This window comes from Toxotes jaculatrix, chromosome 9 (genome assembly GCF_017976425.1).
Source record: "Toxotes jaculatrix isolate fToxJac2 chromosome 9, fToxJac2.pri, whole genome shotgun sequence".
NCBI lineage: Eukaryota > Metazoa > Chordata > Actinopteri > Toxotidae > Toxotes > Toxotes jaculatrix.
The window spans coordinates 19673363-19697987 of record NC_054402.1 but is presented as its reverse complement, the minus strand read 5'-3'; the positions used below and the strand labels follow the sequence as shown (position 1 = coordinate 19697987).

The 24625-nt window shown below is 40.3% G+C and overlaps 1 protein-coding gene across 2 annotated transcripts in view; it reads right to left on the bottom strand.

The window, feature by feature from the left end:
• Positions 1–21952, bottom strand: part of gdpd5b (glycerophosphodiester phosphodiesterase domain containing 5b) — a 43391-nt gene extending 21439 nt beyond the window's left edge. For both annotated transcript variants that reach the window (XR_005894580.1, XM_041046302.1), the window contains exons 1-2: positions 21562–21952; positions 4988–5167 (exon numbers count right to left, since the gene is read on the bottom strand). Coding sequence is in view for 1 of the 2 variants with exons in the window: in XM_041046302.1 (XP_040902236.1) it covers positions 4988–5104 (117 nt within the window). In the remaining variant the exon portion in view is untranslated. The remainder of the gene's footprint in view (positions 1–4987; positions 5168–21561) is intronic.
• Between the last annotated feature and the right edge of the window lie 2673 nt (positions 21953–24625).

Sequence of the window (24625 nt, the reverse complement as noted above, 5' to 3'; positions counted from 1 at the left end):
CATATTCAACTTTAACATACACATGATAAATTACATTTATGAGATGATTTCTGGTCAGATCATTTCAGTGCAGATCTCTGCTGCTATATAGTTACACAGCTACACAATTAAATGATGCATTCAATTAGGTATGGCAGCTCAACTCAGTATGCTGCCATCTAATGTGCCAACACTGTGGAGAGAAAATATGGCATGGGATCCTGAATCAACTTGTAGTCAAAGATGAACACAGAAACAAACACAAACATGTCCGCTTGTGTGGGTAAACTTGTAAACTAAAGCGTATGTAGGAGAGAAAGCAGAAAAGAAAAATACAGAGCTGCTGTAGCTGTTTTTCTTTCGCAGGACGGCACAGCCTCACATGCCTCTCCCTTTGCCTCTATCTTCACTGGACTTAACACCTCAGTCCTTCGTCACATTCCTGAGCCTATCCCGATAAGTCCCTGGCATTTCAGGCTGAGTGTACACTGCTTTACAATGCAGCTATACGACCAGAGAAACGCGCAAAATGCAAAAGTGTTCAATATGAAGAAGGTCCTGGAAACTGAAAAACATTACAAACACTTGTCTAATACTGAACTGAACCTTCATTTTCCTCTATATCTTTAGACATATTGCCCTCGATACTAAAATAAATAATAAATACAGATAATACTGTCAATGTGTTATATGCACTAACATTTGTTCATTTTCTAAAATTTAATGTGTAGATCTACTGAATTTAAGCAGGAATCATGCTACCATTTACAGTATACAAGTGTTTTGCATTTATCATTTGATGGTTGGGATTTCTACTTTGAGGTGGACCACAAACCAGACTAATTGGCACAAGGCACTTACTGTATGCATCACAAGCTTGAACAGCCACGCAGGAAATAGCTTGGGGTTTTTCTAATCGCACCAGATAAAGTACATATGTTATTCAACGACCATCTATTTTGATTCAGTCAAAATAAATCACTCCAAAAAAAAAAACAAAAAACTGCAACCCTTTCGTGTAGTGTACTGACATAATAGTGAGGCTACAATAAAGGCCCAACCAGTGAACTGAGTGAACACAGCACTTCAGGTTTATTCCAGCTGTTAATATCGTGGCTGAGCAAAATAACAAACATTTTGTTTTTTATTTTTAATAACTGAACATTCTGTTCAAGGGTTTTGATCAGAATAGACTTGACTTGAAATTTGAATTTCCAAATTTATCGTTGCTTAACCCTGCATCATCTTTTTTTTCCCATCATAGGGTGAAAGTTTTACTACATCAGGGAAACTCACTCATTGAAAATATATGAATCATTTACAAACACTGCGTGACTCATAGCTTCTGATGAATATTTACTGTAGATGATGAACTGCCATTATCAGAGTGGAGAGCACAAAACTGCGTTACACACTGTGAATAAACAAGGTTTTTCCCATGCATTTCAGGACATTCCCTATTATAAATATGCTGTGGATATATGGGTTTGTTTATGGACCAGTAAATCTAAATGTCTAGCTTCATTCAGATGATTATGGAAGTTAGAAAGAAAGGAGGTTCATCAGAAGAATATGATCCAGAAAAACTACCCTCTTTGCTTTTTTTGACATAAAGCGATACATGTAGGCATCCCATTCAAGCAAAAGTCACTCAGAAAACACCAAAACCTGATAATGTGTTGAAAAATGTGGCTTTATCTTGAAGTCTGAAATAACACATCTATAAAAATTTCACTAAAATACATATAATACACATGTTAGTATCTATTTGCCAAATTCAAATCCAAAAAGACATCACTAACCACCACACCCTCAGCCTCATCACTGAGTCACCTCACATCTGATTTACTGAAGCTTATGACCTTTCAGTCTGACAGCTAGTGGGAAAATGAGCGGACAAGCATGTGATCAGACACCTAAAATGTAGGGGGAAAAAAAGCCAGAAAACATTAATGCCCTTTAGTCCAAAAACTGAAATCATTAAAAATTCAATTTCAGAGGATGCTATAAATCCAAAGCAAGAAAAAAAAAACTGAATAATTCTATGAGCAACATCTTGTCAACAACTATCTCATTTGAATTCTGCACATTCGACTTCCTGTTCTTCTGCCATTTTAACTGCTGCTATACAAAGCAAATGAAAGCAATAATATGTTTGTCACTTTGTGGAGTCACCATCACTCCTGCAACCAAGTAAGTGTGACTGCTAGTTTAAGGTAACTGAGTTGTCTGCCTTGTCCAAAGGTTCACAGTCCAGGGCAAATGAAGACCACAAGATCACTGACAAATGATGGCAGAGCACCTTTGTTTCTATTTTTGAAGCCTTTGTGTGACTGAATGGTAATGAGTGGCTAAATGGAAATACTTTCAATTATTACTGAGAGGCCAGATCGGCTTGCACTGCGTGACGTGGGCTGTCTTCCCACAAAGCACCTTGAACACAGACAGAAGCAGCTTCACGGAGACAGCCGGTCGAGCTGAACGGCTCATCACAGTGAACAAAGATGAAAAAAGGAGAGAAACAGCACGATCTACTTGTGGATTATGAATGAGTCTACAGCTGTTTCAACATGAGATTCTCAGTTCTCACGCTTCTGTGATTCGCTCCGGTCCGGTTACATGTAGCTGATACCTGCCCTTGATTGGTCACAGTTTGTTTACTGGGATCGTTAAAGATGCAGTCTTATATAACGTCACCTCGACTTGTGCTGAAATGACAGCTCTCTGCTTCGAGCAGACTCTAAAATAAAGACAGATAAATAAATAGCAGATTACACAGCTCTATTGACAGCACCAGGGCAAAGCTGCACTCTTAGTAGTGGCTCAGTCTGTTTTCAGTTCTCTCCTCCATTGGGTAAACAATTTAAAAGAATGTTGGTGGTGGCGGGGCGGGGGGGGGGGTATATTGAATCCACTGAATGGAAATGGTCAGCTGCCTGCAGAGTGCCCAACTGAGAGCTTCTTATGCTTAGGTCAAGATAAGTGGCGTCCAACACCGCGCGGTCAAAACAAAGGATGAGCGCAGTGAACAAATAATGCTGACTGGGCATTATCCTGTCAGTTGGCCTGAAAGACAACCACTTGAAACAGGAAACAGAGCTACACGGTGTCCAGTTTCCTGCAAACAGTGGTGGTGGTGGGGGGGAATCAATATCTCTTTATTTAGTTCTGCTATGCTTTTTATGTGATCCAAGTGTCCACCCTGTGATCCAGTGTTAACCACCCTTAAATGCCTTTGTTGTTTGTTTCTGTTTAAACACCTCATGCAGGGTTAATGTAGGCTATATATTTTCTTTGGTACATCTGTGTGTGCGCGCTGAGTGACATGAGCCTATTGTGTGTGTGTCCCAGGTTTCTGCTTGTCTACAGTATGGTATGTGGGCATAAATAAATCATCCAACCTTGTGTCTGTGTGCACATGAACACGCACACATGGTTATATGCTGTGTGTTTGAGTTTGTTGCAGCAACATAACCTGTCTGTCCTTCCTAAATACAGAATAGAAGAGATTAAGGGAACGGTCAGGACACACGGCTCATCTTGTGTAGGCTGTGATAATTATCCTGAGATGTCCCTAAAACTAGAAAAAAAAAAAAAAAGGTTTTGGTTGCACACTGGCTTAAATTTCTATTAAGAAAGTCTAGCCACAAAAAGTGCCAGAATGATAAAACAATTTAAAAATTGCATAATTTCGAACGTACCCTTACCTGCTTAAAAAATAATTTATAAGCCAAATACACAACTTTCCTTGTCTCAAAGTCTTCAACAGGCTGCAACAAATGTGACTTTTATCAGAATACTTTTAGTATAACCTGCACTAAACAACAGACAGGCCATTTTATGGGTTAAAAAAATCTGATAAAACTAATTAAAAATGATTCCAGACTGGAAACAGTGGAGCATTGTAATGTCGAAAGAGTCTATGTGGATAACTCAAGGTTACTGAATGGAGGATAAGCCAGCATGGACATATTTGGTCAAAGATAATTGTTCTTTGTAAATCAATGTTGAAAGTCAAACATCAGTGAAGGGTATCTCGAGACCATGAGGTGTAAGAGCACACTGCAGCGGATGCCAAACAGAAACTGTACACTACATCCTTCTATGGGTTTTATGTTTTTTTCCTTAGTAGCACATTCAGTAACGGAGTGCTTTCGCAATGTTTCCACTTCCTACACAGCCATCTTGTTATTCAGAGCTGTGAAAAGACTCACATTAATCTAACAGTTAGAGTAATAGCTTTTAAATTCAGCAGCCAAAAATCTAAAAAGAGGAATGTGATGATTTTCTTATACACACATTTTGGACAGAAATATAGTTGATAGGGTCATTGAAAGATGGACAAATCAGATGAGGAAAACCAAAATGTCTAATTTAAGAAAATCATAAAAAAAAAACTTTCTTAAAAAGGGATGCTTTTAAAAACCTGAAAATTGATATCATTCCACAACAGTCTCTCTAAGGAGAGCTGTGCTGTTATCACGGAAATTGACCTTGACAAGATAAATTGCACAGCATGGAGCAATCGAGTCCATGCTGCAAATATGACGTGAGCACATGTGCATACACAGTTTGAGTGTGTACAGCTTATAATTATCTTGTGAGATAATCAATGACAGCATGGGGAGTCTCAACAATGTTCCCTATTGCTTTGCCTCCCAGTGATTTTGGGAGGAAAATTTCACATATTCAACTGTCAAAAGGGTTTTCATCACAGGAGAAAGCTCATCTACAATCTCCTAAATGTGGGTATAAATGAGTAAATGTGTGAGATGTGGAGGATTCAGACATACAACGCTGCAAGGTCAGGCAAATGTCATTCTTTGGTACATTAACAGATTAGCTGCTGAAGGCTTTCTAACTAGTGACCATCCTGTACATGTACTGTATGCAATAAGCTACACAGTGTCAGGTTATGCAGTATGTTGTGTGTTTCATGATGTGTGTGTTTTTTTGTCCAGCAAATTCTGATCCCATAAAGGGGGGGGGGGTTTCCTCCGCCTCTCACCTTAGTGGTATCATCATGGGAACGTTGATAGCGTTTCCAGCGGCAACCGTAGATCCCAGTGATACAAGACAAACACAGCTGGCGCTCATAGACCTGGAGGGGTTGGTGTTTCACCATGCTCCTTCAGTCAGTCCTGGTCCTGCTTCCAGAGCACTAACATCCCACTGACTATGAAAGATCCTGTCAGAAGATAAAAAGAAAAAAAAAAGCTTTAATGTTGAAGAAAACAACATAGTTACAAACAACTGCCAGGCTCTATACTACACACACAGACACACATATACAAACACAATTGTCTGGGGACTACAAAGACTACTACCACACTGGACAATCCATGGAACAAATAGTTACTGGAGTAACATGTCTGGCAATTTGATAGAAAACACATGCTGGCTTGAAAAGCACCATGCTTTTGATACAAAGCCCAGCCTCAAATTAAGACCTTGTTTCCCAGCTCCTGTTTCCAGTGACAACTGAGACTGCTAGGAGCTTTCATCAATATGATCAAGGTAAAAAAAAAAAAAAGAAAAAGAAAAATGTAATTGAAAAGAGCTCAGTGAACCGACCATCTATTGAACATCACATTAAATTACAGTGACCATGAATATATCAGCACAGTCACTACATATCTGGGCCAAAAGGCAGCACGTAGGCGCCATCTCTCCCTTTTATGCCAGGCCAGAAAATGGCAGACAAAGAAAGGGCCAATAGATGTAACAAGCATGTTATGTAACAGTGACATTTTAACAAAACCCTTCAACTTACAGTATTATTAAAAAAAAACCACATGTACGCTGTTTTGTACTTGTGGCAACTGAACCTGCGAGCAAAACAACAACAACAACAAAGCTGTGATGCACTGAACCCAGACATGTGCATAGGGCCTTCCCATCCTCTCTCCTGCCTTTTCTACATCCTTCTACAAATCATCATTTCAGCTGGCAAAGGTCTATATCAGGGAGGCATCTTACCCTGGTGCCTGTTCCAGCTCCACTACTCCCTCTCAGTGTGTAGGAGGATCAGAACACCATGATACTTTTGAAAAAACCCAGCGCCCATTTCCTTCCTGACTAATGCTGTTGTAGTGACCACAGTGAGACGTACCAGGCTGTGTTAGCTGTGAATATTCAGGGTTATAACCATAAGTCTTCCAATTGAACTGCTGCTGACTCAGCACTTAGACTCCGCAATCAGCTATAATAACAACAATGATATTACAGCAGTGCTGACTGTTATCACAAATTTGCCTCACTCTCCGGGGACATGATGGAGCCTGTTGCGCTGCTGCCGCAGTTGCAAAACACACACCTCAGTTCAATCTGGGGCAGAAAGTGCACCTTGGTGTTATCGAAGCATAAACTGTGCATAATTAATGGCATCTCTCTGCTGATGAGAGTCAAACAGGAGTAAAAGTGTATACACACAAACACGTTTCCCTGGAGCATTTTAAGTGGAGATATTCCTCTTTAGTTGCAGTTTGTGAGGCACAGCTAGCATATGGCTAAGTCTGATCTGATGTTTCAGAGCCTTTTTTCTGCATGCTAACTACACTCCTCCTGCTGTAATCAGGCTGTCTCAGGCTCTGGGCAGCTGCTAATTAGCATCTGCAGCAGTGACCATGCTTCCTGTTATTAGTAAAACTGCTCTGAGGAGGGCGTGCCTGACCCGGGGGTATAATGAACCTGGCCCACCACAGCAGGACCACAAGGGTCTTTGACAGGCAATGCGCAATGCTGCACTCTGCCTTAAAATGAGAAGTGTTAAGTGTTATACTTTAATTAACTACATACAGTAATGGCAATTACAAATCATTTGTAGAAGTATCAAGCCTAAAAACTGAAGAAGGAAAGCACAAATGCACAGAGCTCGAGCACAAAAATCCACATTTTTAAAAGATTCTATGTGTAATATTTAGAAAACCTTTGTTATTAATGACACCAGCGGCTGAACTGCAGGCAGCCTCTTGTTGCTCATGCACATGCTCACACTTTGAAGGTAGGTGAGCAAGCAACCTGGGCACCGGCCAAAACAGTGAAAGTTACACTGTTATTATAATTTAACACAGACCATATTTGAGGCTATAGACTATATTTGACTCTCCAGCACGGTGCTAAAACAAAGTGTGGAGATCTAATCTGGAGAGATCTGGAGGTCTGGCTATGCAAAACTATAGTTTGACAGTTTTTTGTTTGTTTTAAATAGGATATACAAAGTGTAATATCTTTAGCAGCTCACTAGCTAGCACAATACTGGCAAGTGATTTTAGGCATTAGGCATCTAAGGTTATAAAAGTTCAGAACCCTATTAAATCATACACATCATACATTAAGTACAGTGAGTAATTATACTGTTTGTACTGAGTGGCATCGATGAGAATGAAAATGCTGACAGTCAATGCAGCGCTTGACTCACAAGACAAACTTGGTCCAATAAAACCAGGCACAGACCAGATAAATGCAGAGACTCACATTCTTATATCCTACCACTGTCTAATTACACTTTGCACCAATGTGTTGTCAATAATCAATTTATCTTACTCGGAGTCTGTGCCAGTGCATTACACAACATCTAGGTATCATGCAGTAACTACACTGAACTGAAGGATATAAACCTTGATCAGGATCAGATCAGGCACTGCTGGACTTGGCTTATCTACTATGCTATATTAGCATGTCTGTCTGGTGGATGGAGATCACAGCTTTGCAAGCACAGCATTCTCAGTCTGTTTAAGGGAAAACATTTATAAATTAAAAAAAATTTAAAAAAACATTCAACCTGTATCATTAACATGCAAATGCAAAATGACATTCCCACTGGACTACTTTATTAATACTGGTAGGCCTGAACTTCAGTGTTGGTTGAGTATGATCAACAACTCCAAACATAATGAACAGAAGGCAAATATGGATGTGTGTCTGGGCATGAACACCAAGCCTTCAAGACAGAAAACAATCATGCAGCTGACAGTGAAGCTCTGTTGGTGTGTTCATCGAGGCAAAGTAACAACCACTTTCAGCACTGTCATGTTGTCACATGCTGACAAATTATAATGTTCAAACATGTATCCACAGCAAAGTCTCCATGTTGTTATAGCAAAGTGGCTCATGCAGACTATGTTGCAACAAGTTTACCTCCAAAAGCTTCCATTCATGCCAGTGTCGCAGCCACTTGTCAGAAGTATCCAACTCATCACTGCTACTTCAGTTGAGCTGAATATCAAAAGCCCTTTAATTTCACTTATTTGATGTAGGATATTATCATAATTAGGCAGGGCAGCGCTGAGGATACAGGCTTGTCACCTTGAAATAAGAGGCTCATCCATTTTTTACTTCATAGTTAATATGCCCCAACCCTCCCTCTAGGCTGTGTAAACACAGCTGGAAAAATTCTGCAATTAATCCCTTTATCAGAAAGATGTCTTACCAGAAACTCATCAGCTAAATTCAACCCGGTGGACACAATTAAATCTTGAATAAAACGCGATGAATTGGCAAAGCAAAGTTAAATACACCATGAGCAGTGATGTTCTGTACAGCAAGAAATTATATTCGTCCACGACTCTGCAGCACTACCATGTTTTGCCAACATGGATGTGACACCTCTGACCACAGCAGGTGTAGAAATGTGACCACCATAAGGAGAGTGGGCTGCATTGTCACAATGACTCAGTGTGTCACAGACACAACAACTGAGTCACAAAAGCTGAAACTCTGAGTAAAACTGAGCACAAAATACAAATAAGGCCATTCTCTTCATGCTAAGCTGCACATCAGGTTTTATAATAAATAGATCCACTGCGTCAGGCTTTATACACCCTGTTAGAACCTGTTCTCTGCACTACCACGTCATGACTGAAACAGATTAACCAAGCGAAATCAACAGGAGAAGCTGCTTTCCTGGCATTTCTGTGTCTGTCACAAGTTATTTGAACTTGGATCAACAAGGAGAGAAGTTATGAGGGGTATAAAAAAAAAACCCAAAAGGGCTGTTGTCATCTCCTTTTCTGCTGCCTCATTTCCTCCAATCAAAGGCACAGTGAGGGAAAACAGTCTGCAAGGGAGGAAATGCTTCAGCAGTTTCCGCAGCAGAACGCAGTGTCTTCTTCTGACAAGAGAACTGAGGGACAGGCCAAGCAGCAGAGAACTGTGGGACCAAAGGCCGACCCACGACTGAGAAGGAGAAGATCCTTAAAGGAGCAGTTCATGAAAAAAATGGGACAAATTATCCTCACTTAACCTCCTCAATATCATTCAAAACCCCACGGTAATGTAAAGAGAGTGGGCAAAATGACAAAAATTCCTGTTCAATGTTATAATCCCATACAACAGGCTTGCATTTATCACTAATGCTGTGAAGCTTCTAATCTTCATTCACTACCTTTCTCAGGGAGGTATTTAGTAGACTTGCTAGACTTTGTTTACACTGTGGGGAGTATTGTTCTTGTACTGGATTGTGTTATAGTGCAAGATGTTCTTGTTCACAACTCATTATCACTAATGAGTTGGACCAGCAACTCTGACTGAACTGAAAGAGGTGACACACTAAGCTTCACAAAGGTAAGCTTTATTTTAGGGCCACTGTCATGTGGTATTTTAATAATCTCTGTATGTTAATGGAACATTTAGCTAGTGAGCTGCTGTAGTTTCAATTCAGAGGTGTCTGATACAGTATTTCCCCAAAAGGGGAAAAGAAAATGATTCATATAACATAATGTTTCAGAGTTTAATGGTTTGCAATGTGAGTCCAAAACATATTTAACGCATATTTAACTCGTTATCTTGTCCCTTGCAGTGCATGATAGGGTGTCCCAACAAAGTGGTAAACATAACAAAGTAGACTTTTGCATGACTCAGGTAAGTGAAATCAGAAGAATATTGGTATAAAGGCCAAAAAGTTCTAGAGGGAAAAATCAGATGCAAACACCTTGGTTACACTGACAGTAATGGACTCTAAAAAAAAAAAAAAAAGCATGGGGTTATCTTGAATAAATACAGCAAAATACAGCAGGCACATGTCTACCTGCAGTACATTAAGGGATCTATTCTATAATCTTACAAAAATGTAACTCCATTTCTTCTCCTGATCCCGGTTGTGTTTGAATGTTCTGAATTGCTTATTGAAATGTGCAATGGATCCCAAGCAACACGGCACCATGGAGACTTGGCTGAACCATGTGGCATCAGAAGATGCCTGTGAGAGAGTTGATTAGTGACACATGGGTGATAAAGCCCATTATAACATGCAATGCGAGAGTCATTACATCAGAGCTGTTAGAGCTGGCTCAGCACTGACAGTCGACAGCTCTTGCTACAGAGAGACTTGGCAACATTTAAAATTTAGTCACAAAAGATCCATCAACCTTCAAGCAGTACTGTTGGTAGTGGTAGTTCACGCTACCCACCTCTTCTGCTGTTTAATTTAAACAAACCATTGTTGCTGCTTTCTATAAAGTAAATCCTGTCACTTCCTGTGCACTGTCGGACAGACCTGAAGCACAAGACTCCTGTGTTCACAACAGAGAATGTCCTTTTATAAAACTTGCCCTTGATTCTGTCATTTCTTTGGGAAGAATGCAGTAAAATTCATATGCATATAAAGAAAATGAAAAATTTTTAGTTTAAGGAGTAATTGAAAGTATAAATTATGTTACAAGGCCTCAGCAAATCTCTGATCAAGTAACCTAAAAAGGAAAGAAGGCTGATTTCCAATTGATCAGTTCTGTATGGCTACTGATGCTTCACATAAAAGCAGATTATTCAATCATGTAGACAGAAGTAAGCACAGATAATAAAGATGGACACACACTCATATTAATGCAGGCTGAGCTTCACACTGCTTTCTTTAATTCCTCTTACCATGAGACAAAGCCGGGTGAGTTTCCTGGGAAACCAAAAATCTTGAGACAAGTTCTTACTGGCAAGGCTTGGACTGCATAATGTGTGTGAGTGTGTACTGTTCAAAACATAACTACTTCAACTTCAAGTGAAGCAAATGGAAAACTACATGTCACTAACTGATTCTGTTAAATTAAGTTTAGACATATAGGAGAGCTGTGGATCAAAGAAAAGAGGCGGTCTAAACTCTCTTAAAACCAAGTTAGAGACTGAGGAACATACATCAAAAACTGTTTTTCTGCACAGCTCTTTTCTTTCCCTAACACTGTAACATAAATTAATACTGCCTTAATATTACTTTTGGCCCTTACTCCTCCATAATGCAGACTACTTACAATGTAAGCCATTTAATTAGGTAATCTCTGTAAGAGTGCCAGCACAGCGCCTGGATGGTAAAAACTGAAACGGCTGCACAATAATGCAAACAGTCAACTGTATCATAAAGAACAGACTGGGCAATCACAGCTAAGTAACCCCACGTTTAAAAGGCAATCAAGTAGTAAGCACAACAAACAAATACTGAGGTAATCGTCCACCGTGCGTTCACCATGTCAATTAGCTTATTCACACTAAAGGGCTTCTGAGGCCCTCAAAGCAACTGTTTCATTTGGTGTCTTTTACCTCTATGATGAAAATAATCATCAGCTAGCCACCATCATGTACTGACAGAAAACACCCCCTTTGATAATCATGGAGTTGATGAGCAGCGGATTTAACCATAAAACATCAATGGAGCTGCTCAGTCACTAAGGTCATAAGCTCCCTGTAACAAACCTCAAACAAACCTCAAATCTCATCACAAATTCTCATTCTGACGCCAGGACAGCATGCACACATGAAATGGACAAAATGCGTAACAAATATGGGGCAGTTCATCACAAGATTATGAGTGACTTAGTGTGAACACATGTTTATCATGCATGTGTTGCAGGCTTTCTGGCACGAGACCCACCAACATTTTGTTCACCAAGGTTGAAAAAAAAAAAAAAGCAGATTTTTCTCCACAACAACTTTCTTTGACTTTTCGTTGTAAAACAAGACAAATTTTTCAGGTTCCACAGCCTGTTTCTCCTGTTGCTCCAAATCTTCAATTAATTAATTTGCAGTGATTTAATATTCTATATTTTCAAATATTATTATGTTTACTTCTTCATGACATGAAAATCGCTTGACAAATTAACACTGAGCTTTCAGATGAGGTTGCGAGTTCTGGAAAGAAGCATTCAAAGATTCAAAGATCAAAGATTTTAAAGTATTGCATGTAATGTGTTAACAATACAAATATTACCCAACATTAATCTTAGACATTAATCTTAAATGCACTCATACATATTATCAGTTCAACATGAGTCATCAACATAACTGGCCACATCCCAATATATATCACTCCCATGAGTCAGTGTGTTGTGTGGCAGAGAACTGATGCCCACAAGCTCCTGAGTCTGACATTACGTCCCACCAGAAACCACTCGAAAATTGCCCTGTCAGCTGTGCAAGTCAGTGACAGCTATCGCACATGGAGAAGAAAGGTGATTTGTGATAGTGCAGAAAACATCACCTTCCCTATGCCTTTCAGACATGTAGGCCCACATGGTGAGAGTGCTTAAAGTTTTCCACCTAAGTAAATTTATTCATCCAGAAATCTGGTGCAAGAATTAATAGGACATTTTAATAAGAGGAAGACGCTACAATTAACAGCCTGCCTTCTCAGAATATCAAAAGGTGAAGGGAGGAATAATGATTAGTTGACAACATGCAAGCAAAAGGCAAGTTAGTAAGCACTGACAACGCAGAATTAAGTGCATTCTGGCTAACAAGCAGTTTGCTCTGATGTTGAAAGTTGCTCTGAAGGTTGATGTCAAGAAAATCATTCTCGAGGTCTTTGTTCAACATGTTTAACCCTGAATGTTGAGGGTAAAAAAAGAATGATTTTTAGTTGTTTTTTTTTCTGTACATGCATTTCCATTTTCTAATAGAAATGGTTGGCTGGATTTAATGCAACAAGAATAAACTGGCCTGTACATGTGAAGATATCTTATTCATGTTTTAAAAGTACGTACTGATATACACAGAAATATTGAATCAGACTTAGTACTGGCAGATAATCAAGGTGATTCATCCCTTGTTACTTCCTTCAATGCAGGTACAGAAAGTAAGCTGGGTGAGGATGTGGCTGTAGTAGTGATGTCTTTTCTTTTTTCTTTTTTTTTTTTCCTTCAGCATTTCTGCCTTTATTTGATAGTGGAGCAGTGGAGATACAGATAGGAACTAATAAACTAATGCAGCAAAGGTCCTCTGGCTGGGAGTCAAACCGTGGACGCTGTGGTTACGTGTTATGTGCTTTAGCCATTAGGCTTCCACAGCAAATGTATCTTAACAAGAGGGCAATGCGAGGCGACATGTCTATTGTCTGCCTGGTGGCCTTAAGGAATATTCCTTAACATATTCATAAGAAAGAATGCTGTTTCATCTATATGCAGACAAGACCTGAGGCACAATGAATATTCAGGAACATGAATCAATATTCAAGTTTCTCTTGTTTGCTGTCAAAGCTTTTGACAACAAGATAGGGAAAAAAAGAATTGAGTATGCAACACGTACTTGTGGAGAGACGCTGGTGTCAGATCGCTCTGCCCCGGCAACTGAGAATGGAGGGCTACTGCAAAATGCTCACGTAAGGACAGACTCTCAGGTGTTAATGACCTTCAATCTCATGATAATGGCCATGTCATGATTTCATATTTAATTACTATTATTACTTAAAGCGACAGAACCCATTAGCAAAAGTTTTCTATATGAAATTAACAAGGCTTAAGAAAAGGCACCATATTAATATAACCGTTTAACAGATAACCTAAGAAACTGAACAGCCTGAAGGAGCACAAACTGCTCACTGTTGGAGATTAGTGTCTTCTTGTGGCCAGCTAAGCCAAGCTTGTCACAGCAGCTTGCAATATCACAGGCATACATTAAACCTTTGATTTAAAAGGTATGCTACAGGGTTGTGCCATGGGAGGTAGTGAGCAGAGCTGCTGTAGCTCAAAGCCAGCTGGGAAAGAAGAATTACTGTGAGGAGAGAGAAGCTGCAAACTGCTCGACAGCAGCAAATAAACAGAATTAGTAGAATTGAGGGGGGAGGGGGACATTCAGACAATCTGACACTTCTCATCTCACTGCTCATCAGACTGACAGCCCATCAATCTGTAAAAAAAATGTGGGCCAGAGATAATCCAAGGAAAAATTAATCTAATCACAGTCCATCAGTATCTTCAAATTAGAAAACTGACAGCAGGAAGAGGAAGTCCTGTGACTCTCATTTGTTTCCATTATTAGAGCAAAACAAAATGAAACAAATGCCTGGGAGAGGAGAAGGAAATCCACCTTTAAGTGGGTCAAGTAATATGTGGAGATATCGCTCTCATTTTTCTTTGGGAGAATAATCTTTAAGGAGCAGGCTTCATCTTACAGCATGAAGCCACCTTCAAGAGCTGAAGACAGGTTTGGTTTCCGAGCAAAGGTGGTTACATAGAAGTGTATTTGGTTTGATGAGTATAAGCTAGCATGTGGCTGCAAGGACAGAACTTGGCAAAGCAATGTGGCTACAGAAAACAATAAAGCCATATTAGGAGCTTTATAGAAGCATGTGGGTGGAGGGGTTGGTCATTACTGACTTGTGCGTTTGAGGCACTGTAAATGCAGTGCTTCTTCACTGAGGCATCACCTGTCATTTTGACCAGCTTCTATTAGGTTTCATCTACTAGACATCAGGTGCAAAGGTGGGAGTCCTCCCAATGCCTAACGTGTGTTTTGAAGTATGACAAACACATGTTTTGGTGTAAACTTCACAAAGAAACACCCTCAGTTGCCCTTTCTGGGGTTTAAACCCAGAACCTTCCTGCTGTGAGGTGACGGTGCTAACCACTGCTCCACCAAGCCACTGTTTAGGCAGCTGATGGTGTGTGGGTTTGAATAATTAGCACTTTAAAAACCGAATGACACTGACTCTTGTCTGCATAATGTATATTTGCACCACCACTTCTCATCCACTTTAGTACAGCCTGCGATTTCAGACGTCTGGAGGGAAAGTGAAAGACAGGATTCAGAATAGGAGGTGGATCCCCCAGAGAAGAGTGCCAGGCTATGAAGAGCCAATATGAAGGATATGTGTGGGAAAGGCCAGAGCTAAATGTCAGTGTCCGTGATGCCCACACAAAACATTCAAACTAACTATAATCCATAAATTACAGCTAGATGCTTTGGCTTCACTTGGCAAAAATTGATTCTACTGAGGTAATTCTAAGGAAAGTCCAGTTTAACTGGAGTGGAACAACCAAATACATACATATACAAATACATAAGTAAAATAAGAAGATACAGTTTTCCTTTTCTTAAATGCACGACCTCTCAAGTCACACTGTTGACGTGTTTGACTCCTTTTCAAACATATAACATTACAGGCAAATTTATGACATGAACGACTGTACTGACACAGACACACATGATTTGCTACCCTGCATTAAACGACCAAAACTAACTTGCGCAAATATATTTTCTAAAGAGTGAGACAAAGATGGTTTTGAGGAGAGTAGTTTTGGGGTATGAAAGTGGGCACTTTGCCTCTTTTGTCAAACTAACTTGAGCGTGTTGGTGTTATAACCAGCCACATCTGGATCATATATTCAAGCCTTATATGAAGAGGTTTTTTTTTTCAAACAGCTTTATAGTCTCACTTTCATCTGGATTTGATGTTCCTTCTTGCTGATTATTAAAGCTCTAATAATGAAAGAGAACTAAGCTTTAAGCTTCTGTGCCCTACTCGCCTGGCATATCAGCAGCTTCCATTAAACAGCCTGTTCCAGCTGTTCAAGCATATAATTGTTAATTCACCAAACTGTTCAGAAAATGGTCCATGGATTTGGTAATGAAAGAGAAAAATGTGGACAGATATTTTTGGATATCTGTCTACTGATGACGTTAATGGTCATTTTTATAAGTCAACAAAATGCATTTTGTCTGAAAGCGTGTAAAGGCAACAGATACAGTCCATTACAACCACTTGTCAGAGCTCTCCAGCATACTTAAAATACTTTTAAGCCAAAGCTCTAATTCAGTTTTTTACAGTTCCACATATAGTTGAACCTGTAGTATTTTATACAACAAATGTCAGTGCTTTCACAGCTGCTTTTGCCACGATTAGTCAACAGAAAGGGAGGTGTAGGGCCCCTCACTGTAGCAATAAATCACTGACAGCTGTTTACGGCAGATATGTGTAATAACATTTCATAGAAGCAGAGACCATTCAGGTTTTCAGGTGATCTAAATGAGCAGTTCTTTGGGCAGCCAAGCTGTAGAAGTGAAATCAGTGACTGAACTGTAATGAAATCAGGGTGCCTTGCATTTCATGGCATGTGACAGTAATGCTGCCTGAAAACTTTATTTTCCATAAACAGGACATAAATAGTCCTGACATAAAGAGTTATGTCAGGACTCCTCCTGGTCTGTCTGCTTGTTAGGGTTGAGAAAAAGTATTCTCGGGTTGGTTCCCAATCATAGGTGATACTGTGGTGCTGATACTGTGGCCTGGAAAGCAAACAGCTGACAAAGACATCCGTGGCATGCAGAGACACGGTGGGAACCATTGTTATACCGTGTGGGCAAATGGACAACTCCATTGGCTTAGTTCACTCAGGCCTCCTCAGCCTGAACGTTTGTCATGGCCAGAAAGGAAAAGAAAAAAAAGTGGGTGGACTGGTATGTTTTATCAAGGTGCCATCTGTATGTCTGCATGAGGGCTCTTCAGCACCATCTGTGTGTTGACATTACACCAAGCTCTGTCCTCCACTGTGACTGCTGTCTGAGCCCGGGAGGCATGGCCAGACGAGCAGGTGCCACCATGATGAACTTGGCTTTCTGAGAGAGGAACTCAGCTTTCTCATCATATGAACATTTGGTTTCTTTAATTCTATTAGACAAAGGATGGTGACACAAAAACAACAAAACCCGGCAGCAAAGAAGAAGTAAATACAAGTACAGTATGTCTGAAATGAACTCCTGAAAAAACCTGAAAAACTACTTTCCTTTTCCAGTTAAGAGGATTAGATAATAACCTTAGATACTTCTCCCTAAAGGAGGTGATAGGGAGACACCTGAGGCACAGATGATATGAAAAAAACTGTAGAAAGGCTAATTCTAATGTTTCAACTACAGAAGTCAATGTCTGAACTCTGTGGTGGTGGGTTTCAGATGGTGGGAATATTCCCAAGAATGAAAGAAAAACAAGCAGACTTGTTATCCAGTGAAGGAGGTATTGTTGCGTTCTTTCAAAGGGGAACCTCAGCTTTGACAAAATAACTGTGCACCTCCCAGTTTGTGATGAGCTTTGAAGAGAGCTCAAGTTGCAAACTGGTGAGCCATAGCCTCTCATGCTCCTATGTGAGTTACATTAATGGTAATTAGACCTGGAAATTTTACATGTGCAAAAAAAAAAAAAACAATAACAACAACAAAAAAAAAAACGGAAGCAGCAGAGAAAAGGAAAATTGCAATGTTTTCCATCTGACTCTTACAGCAGGCTCCCACTTGACAACAATTTGTCAATTTTATGTAATGCCGAACAGTGAACTTATCCACAGTGACAAGGTCTGCTATGCATCGCAAATATCAAGCATGTGGTACACAGAGGGGACTCGTTCGGGAACAGCAGGGCTACGACCCTGGCTGGTGAATGATCTAAGCTCAGCCCCCCTGCCCACTCTGCTCTCTGACAGACTGAAAGCTGTGGATGGAAAGATGCTGACAACGTCTGTGTTATCACGTGCAGATAAAGAGCTGAGTTATTATACACAAGTGATTCTCAGGCAATCATCCAAATTCAGGTTGCATTCAGTCAGTTCAGTGCTAAGTAAGCCTGCTCCTTCAGACAAGGCTTTATGTGAATGCACGTCAATGACTGTCCTTCGAAATCTGCTCTGAAAAAACAAGCATTCTTATTTATCTACGTTTCCATGACACCTTCAACATCCCTACACCTCATGAGCTGCCACTCCACACCATCAAGTCGACCATAGGTGTTTCGAGCATGTGCTGCATTCCAGCTCTATTAACCTCTTTCTAAGATGGTGTAAGATGTATTGGCAGAAGGGAAAATTGCCTGCAATAAAGAAGCAGCATGACGTCAAGTACTATGGAAATTAGAGTTTCCAACTGAGTCCAGGATGTTACATACACAGCCTTGTATCCACGACTTTCTTTCAAATCTTTAAATCCAATTTAGTTACCCCTTACTTCTGCATTAAATGTTTGCTATTGCTTCATTGAGAGGAACCACAGAGAAATCAGATTTTTTCATGTGGGCGCTGCAAATGAATAGCAAATGCTTTCAGAAGAGTGGCGGCTTTTATGTGGAGGTTCATCATCCTTACTGGAGACTGGCATACAAGATGAGTGCATGTGTGTTGTGTGTGTGTGTGTGCGTGTGTGTGTGGGTGCGACAGAGATAGAGAGGGCTGGTCTTGACTTCACTGGTTCAGGACAGCCAATGACAACAGGTCGTGTTTTACAACTCAGACCCACACTCCCTCTGGATAATTCTGGATGAGTTCAAAAGATCATCCAGATGTGTTCCTCTGATAAATGAAGCTAGTAAATATCCTACAGGATATCACATCTATTGAAGGGTGAGTGCTGTGTATGTTTCTGTTCTTAGAAGCGGCTATTTAAGTTTACAGAACATAAACATTTAAGTACATAGTGGCCATTACATAAGCAGGACAAAGTAGAATGGCTGAGACGGAGAATCAATACTCATCTCAAATGGGCAATACGGGTCAACTTCTGTCTACACAGCACAACTCAACTGAACTCACAGGAGCACTTTATTAGGAACTCCATGTACACTTGCTTGTTCATGCTATTATCTAATAAGCCAACCATGTAGCAGCACTGTAATGCCTAAAATCATCTAGACGCAAGTCAGGAGCTTCAGTTAATGTTCACATAAAACATCAAAATTTGGAAAAAAGTGATCTCAAAGACTCAACATGATTGTTGGTGCCAGACAGGCTGGTTCCAGTATTTCTGAAACTGCTGATCTCCTGGGATTTTCACACACAACAGTCTCTAGAATTTTGTTAATGACAGAGGTCAGAGGAGAATGGTCAGATTGGTTGGAGCTGACAGAAAGGTTACAGTAACTCAGAGAACCACAACTGTGGTGAGCAGAAAAAGCATCTCAGAATGCACAACATGTCCAACCTTGAGGTGGATGGGCTACCTACAACAGCAAAAGAGTGTTAGGCAAGAACAGAAATCTGAGGCTGCAGTGGACACAGGTTCGCCAAAACTAGACAACTGAAAACTGGGAAAATGTAGCCTGGTCTGGTGAATCTGGATTTCTGCTGAGGCTGCAGATGGTGGGGTCAGAATTTAGTGTCAGCAGCATGAATCCATGGACCCAACCTGCCTTGTGTCAACAGTCCAGACTGGTGGTGGCGGTGGTGTAATGGTGTGGGGAATATTTTCTTGGCTCACGTTGGACCTTAATACCAATGAATCATAGTCCGAATCTCACAGTCTTGTTGGTGACCATGTTCATCCCTTTTATGGCCACAGTATACCATCCTCTAATGGCTACTTTCAGCATGATAATGAACCATGTCAGAAAGCAACAGTTGTCTCAAACTTGTTTCATGAACATCACAGTGAGTTCAGTGAACTTCAATGGCATCCCCAGTCACCAAATCCAGTAGAACCCCTTTGGGATGTGGTAGAACAGGAGAGTCACGGCATGAAAGTACTGCTCATCTGCAGAGATGATGTGATGCAGCCATGTCAACATGGAGCAGAATATCAGAGGAATGTTCCCAAGATCTTGTGGAATCCATGCCACGAAGAACTGAGGCTGTTTTGAGAGCAAATGGAGGCCCTACATAGTATTGGTGTGGTGTCCTTGATAAAGTGCTTGCCGAGTGTACATTCCAATCAGAAATAACATGCGTTAAACTTGAAAGCTGGTTTAAAAGCTCTACAACAGAACATATATTCAGTGCAGAAATGCATCTTCAAGACTGTGTGTGTAAAAGAGCAGGTAACCAGTAAGTGGATTACTGCTGTGAATTCAGCACACCACATTCCTCACTGTTCTAGCCTATTACATCTCCCTTTATTCTCTTAAAATAACATTTATAAATCAGCTGTGATCTTTAAAACAGTTTTGAAGCAAATCCAAGCCTTTTCAGCAAGACTTTATTTTTTTTTAAATGCAACACCTCACCCATATCTAAACTCTGCTCCAAGCAAAGTGGAAGAACTGTAGAAATGTATATGCTATGTCACCATATTTCCAAATAACCTCAAAATGTCAACTATCGTATCATTTTATCAAAGTTCCTCTGCCGAAACGGGAGCAGTCTGAATATCAAGAGCAATATTTATTTTCTCCTGTGCGCTACAGCATGACTTGCAGTGTCATGACCTAAAAACATTTTCATAGTGCTGGCAGGCCCCAGGGCATGAGCCCCTCTTGCTATACAGGAGCATATACAGCACTGAACAAGCTATACAAGCCAAAAAGAACTTCAAAAGCACAATACTCAGCACACTGCACTCCACTGCCTTCAATCCTTTTATAGATCTTGTGGGGGGAAAAAGAAGCAATAAAAAGAGAACAGCCTTGCAGTTTAAAGTCTTGACTTGCCCTGACCAAACAGGTTTTTAATCCCTTTTAAAAGTAATTATTTACATGCCTATGGGATGTAAATAAATGTCATCTGTCAACTGGAGCTCAGAACAAAAACAAATAGGTGTTAGCTGTTTTTACTGAAAGTGTAGCAGTGACAGATGGGGAAGTGTTAAAATGGTCAAGAAGGACGTAACGGTTAGAGACATTGGACCAAATGGATCCTCTCCAACAGCCAAAGTTTTAAGATGATTAAAGTCCTACATGTTTACCAGAGTAAGATCCCTCTGAGGAAGAGCTACATGACATGAAGATAATAAGTAAACCGCATTATTAAATCTTTCTTGGAATGGTAATACACCAGCAACATCCAAATGGCAAGCCTCATCCTCAAATGAAAAAAAAAAAAAAAAACAGGTGTCATGAATTATGCAAGTAAGTGGAAGGAGAGCTGCAAATGAGTAAACACAAATACATGTGCTGTAAATATGAATGGATGAATCAACAATCAACCTCTGTAGACTTGCAATATACAGCTTTCCATTACATTCATTCTTTTGTGACAGATATAAACTGAGGGTGGGAAACTCCAGTGTTTGAATCAACCCTGGTTTTTTTTAATGGGATAAAACATCATGGGCGTGTCCCCCATGTCTGTGGGTGCACGAGACCACCAGCAGGGTAAGTGCTGAGCTTTAAAGGCTGTGATGGGTTTAGAAAAAAAAAAAAAAACACACACACACACACACAGGAATGAAAAATGCAAATCCTGAAAACTTGTGAGGGATATTAGTTGTGTTTGACTGTATAGGCACATTACAGGCATGTTATAGAGAACCACAAACATTTTAAATATAAGATAATATAAAAAAAAAACAATAATAAAACTAATAATAATAATAATAATAATAATAATAATAATAATAATAAAAAGAGGCTGCTCATAAATGCTATCACTGAACCGTGATGAACAAGTCAAACAACCCATACCGTTACACACTCACCTGTCTGAGGGCTGCGACCACTTTTCTCTGATTTCAGAGCTGGCTCAGAGGACCACGGTAAAGTTGGCTTTTGTTTTTCTTCCTCCCCGACCCGAAGAAAAAAAAAAATCACGAAAAGTCAAACGGAGGCAGCCGGTGTGAAAGGTAACGCGTGCGAGGTGAGTGGCACTCCGGTAAACGCTGGCAGAGCCGAAGTTTAACACCGAAAACAAAAGGAGAAAAGGAGCCGGGTGAGGACGGTGTCAGTGGCTACAACAAAAAGTCCCGTCTCATGTTTTCAGACACTTCGTCCTGTTCGTATTTTGTTTTCGTCCTCTCTGTAGGTACAGCGTGCCGCCTCGCCTCTGTGTGAGCAGCGACATATACACTCACACACACACCGGCACCGTAATTCAACGTAGGCTGCTGAGCTGTGGGTGGAGTGGGAGTCGGTCTCTTTATCTCCACCCCCCCCCCTGTACGGTGAGGGAGCGTCACCAGGCTGACTTTACTCCAGGTCTGCGCCTTCACGACACATCGTTGACCGGACCGCACCTTAAACCCATTCACGCCATTTTTATTAAACTGCAATTCCCAAGATTAAAGGACATTTGTTGGCTTTACATATTTACTTGCCATTATACTATGTCAACCATTGGCTCTGTGTAAGGAGAGATGTCGAAGGCACTAAACTGAACTACCGTCTCCTCTCGGTCGGCAGTTTGTTGGCACACAGAAAATCCGACGGGACTTGAACGTCACAACATTCAAATTCAGTAATTAAAAAAATGGTTTACTATCGTTCAAGTCTGCCACAAGATAGGTCTCAGGAACCCACTTGATTTGTCAAAATCAAGTGGACCTCGAACATTTTCCCACAACATGAGGACTATAAATACGGTCCCCACTGGATCGCTCTATGTCCAGCATGAACAGGAGGAATGATCAAATGTTCATAAGGGCACCTGACAATTGCTTTAAGACAGACTTGAAAAGCTGTGAACCTACCCTTTTAGTCAAAATATGATTTTATCAAACTGCTAAATATCTTAACAGCATACACCAAGAACTTTTCTGATATCAAGAGATAATAAACAAAATTAAGTTTTTGTTATGAACATGTGACAGACAGTAAATGCCCACTAACAGCAATGTCCGCTTGGATGGTGGTTTGGTTATTTTCATACACATAATCGGAGCAGGTTTATGTCCATCAAACTTATCTTGTTTCTGTCATATTGAGAGATGTGATTATAATCCACCTTAACAAGCAGTCTATTATTTATAGGGTCTATTTTACAGTATCACTGGGAACCACTTCATTTGGGAAAAAGATTCAAACTGTTCAAATAAGCCTCATCAATCCACCAGGCAAATAAACAAAGTAAACAGGCAAACCACCAAAAGGTTTATTGGCCTTTTGTGAACTCTGTGTTTTCCAGACTTCGTCATCTTCTGTCATATTGACAAGTATCTGATGACTCATTAAACCAAAGTCATTTATTGATTTTTGTCAAAACAACATCATCTGCAGTCATAATCAGAGATGGCATGTATTGTCAGCGGTGCGTCATAATCAACCCACTGACGCGCACAGTGGCATGGTTGTATTGAAGTACCACTGATGGAGCCACGGTGCCGGTGGATGATATCAAACATTCACCTCTCATGGGGAGAATGAGTTCCAGCACATGAATCAAACAAAGCGTTTAATTTGAAAAGGATTTTTGTTTGAGTTTCGATTATGTCACATGGTATTATGTTTCTCTGCACCAAAGACTGTGATGATCATCTTAGACAATTACAGATGGTCAGCAGGTCTCTGAAGTGTGAAATGATTCATCAAGGGATACGAATAGTGTTTGAAGCTTTCAAACATTTTCAGATCAGCTGAATTTAATTGGTCGCCTGAACTATGAACGTCAAATGGTGGAGGAGTTGTAGTTAAAAGAAGTAATGGCTCAGATTTATCACCAAGGAAACAGTCAGTGCAGTGATGTTGCCAGATTCATTAGCGCCAGACTGATGCAAATGAAGTGTTTGTGTATGTTCTCTTGCAAGATTTTTTGGCATAAAACTGTATTTAGATCAAACAGTACTTTAAATATCTTGGTATTAATACAAGTCAAGTAGATGTTTGATGATTATGCGACCACCCTCGCATCCATGCAGCCGCTTATACAGACACGCAGAGACACAGACACACACACACACACACACCCTGACATTGTCTCTCCATGTGCATCTGCGGGTGGGGAAAAAAGGGAAATGTTCCCCTCAGGATGATTTCCTGTGGCATATCCCTGTTTGATGTGGCTGACCCAGGCTTCCCTGCTTCTCTCTCCACAGGTTGGCATTATTCAGTAGCTCCAGCTGCTGAGCTTTGTTTTGAACTCCACCCATTTGAAAATGCCAACCAGCATCCACAGACAGGAAAGGGAGGACAGCTGGTAGGGGTCTCCTCTGCAGGTGGTGTTACGTAATGCTGCAGGGTCAGGTGAAGAGATTGTGACTGATTCTGTCTGAAAGGAGACAGAATTCGATTAAAGCATGGAGAAGGGGAGCAAAGTGTCAGACTGTGTCATCTGAGTGCAAATACAACAGCTGTTTCTGACTTTGAAGGTCTGAATTAGACTCACACCAACTCTGGAGAAGAACTGAGACAGCACTGTCTTAGTATAATACTTATACACGTATAAAACTATAGATGTCTTTAGGAGTTGGTATGAAAATTATTGCGTAGCTCTGAAACTATTTATCCGCTGTCTCACAGGTAGAAGCTGGAGTGTGAACGCTGTGTTTCTTGCCGTCTGGAGGCAGCAATGGGCTCATGAATATTAGGTTTTTGGATTTCGGTTGCCTTTATTTTGCCAAGGTGAAATTATGAAACCAAAAATATATATTTGTAACCCGTAACAGAAAGTGGTAGTAACCGTGTCTTGAGCTTCTTCTTATTTTATATCAACAGAGTAGCTTAATTAGTTTTCTAATAATGTATTAGATTTGCTGACAAAGCTTATAACTTCATGATGTTTGCATGTTTGTACTCATAGATCAATAACGTCTGTTGTGAGTTTATCTTTGA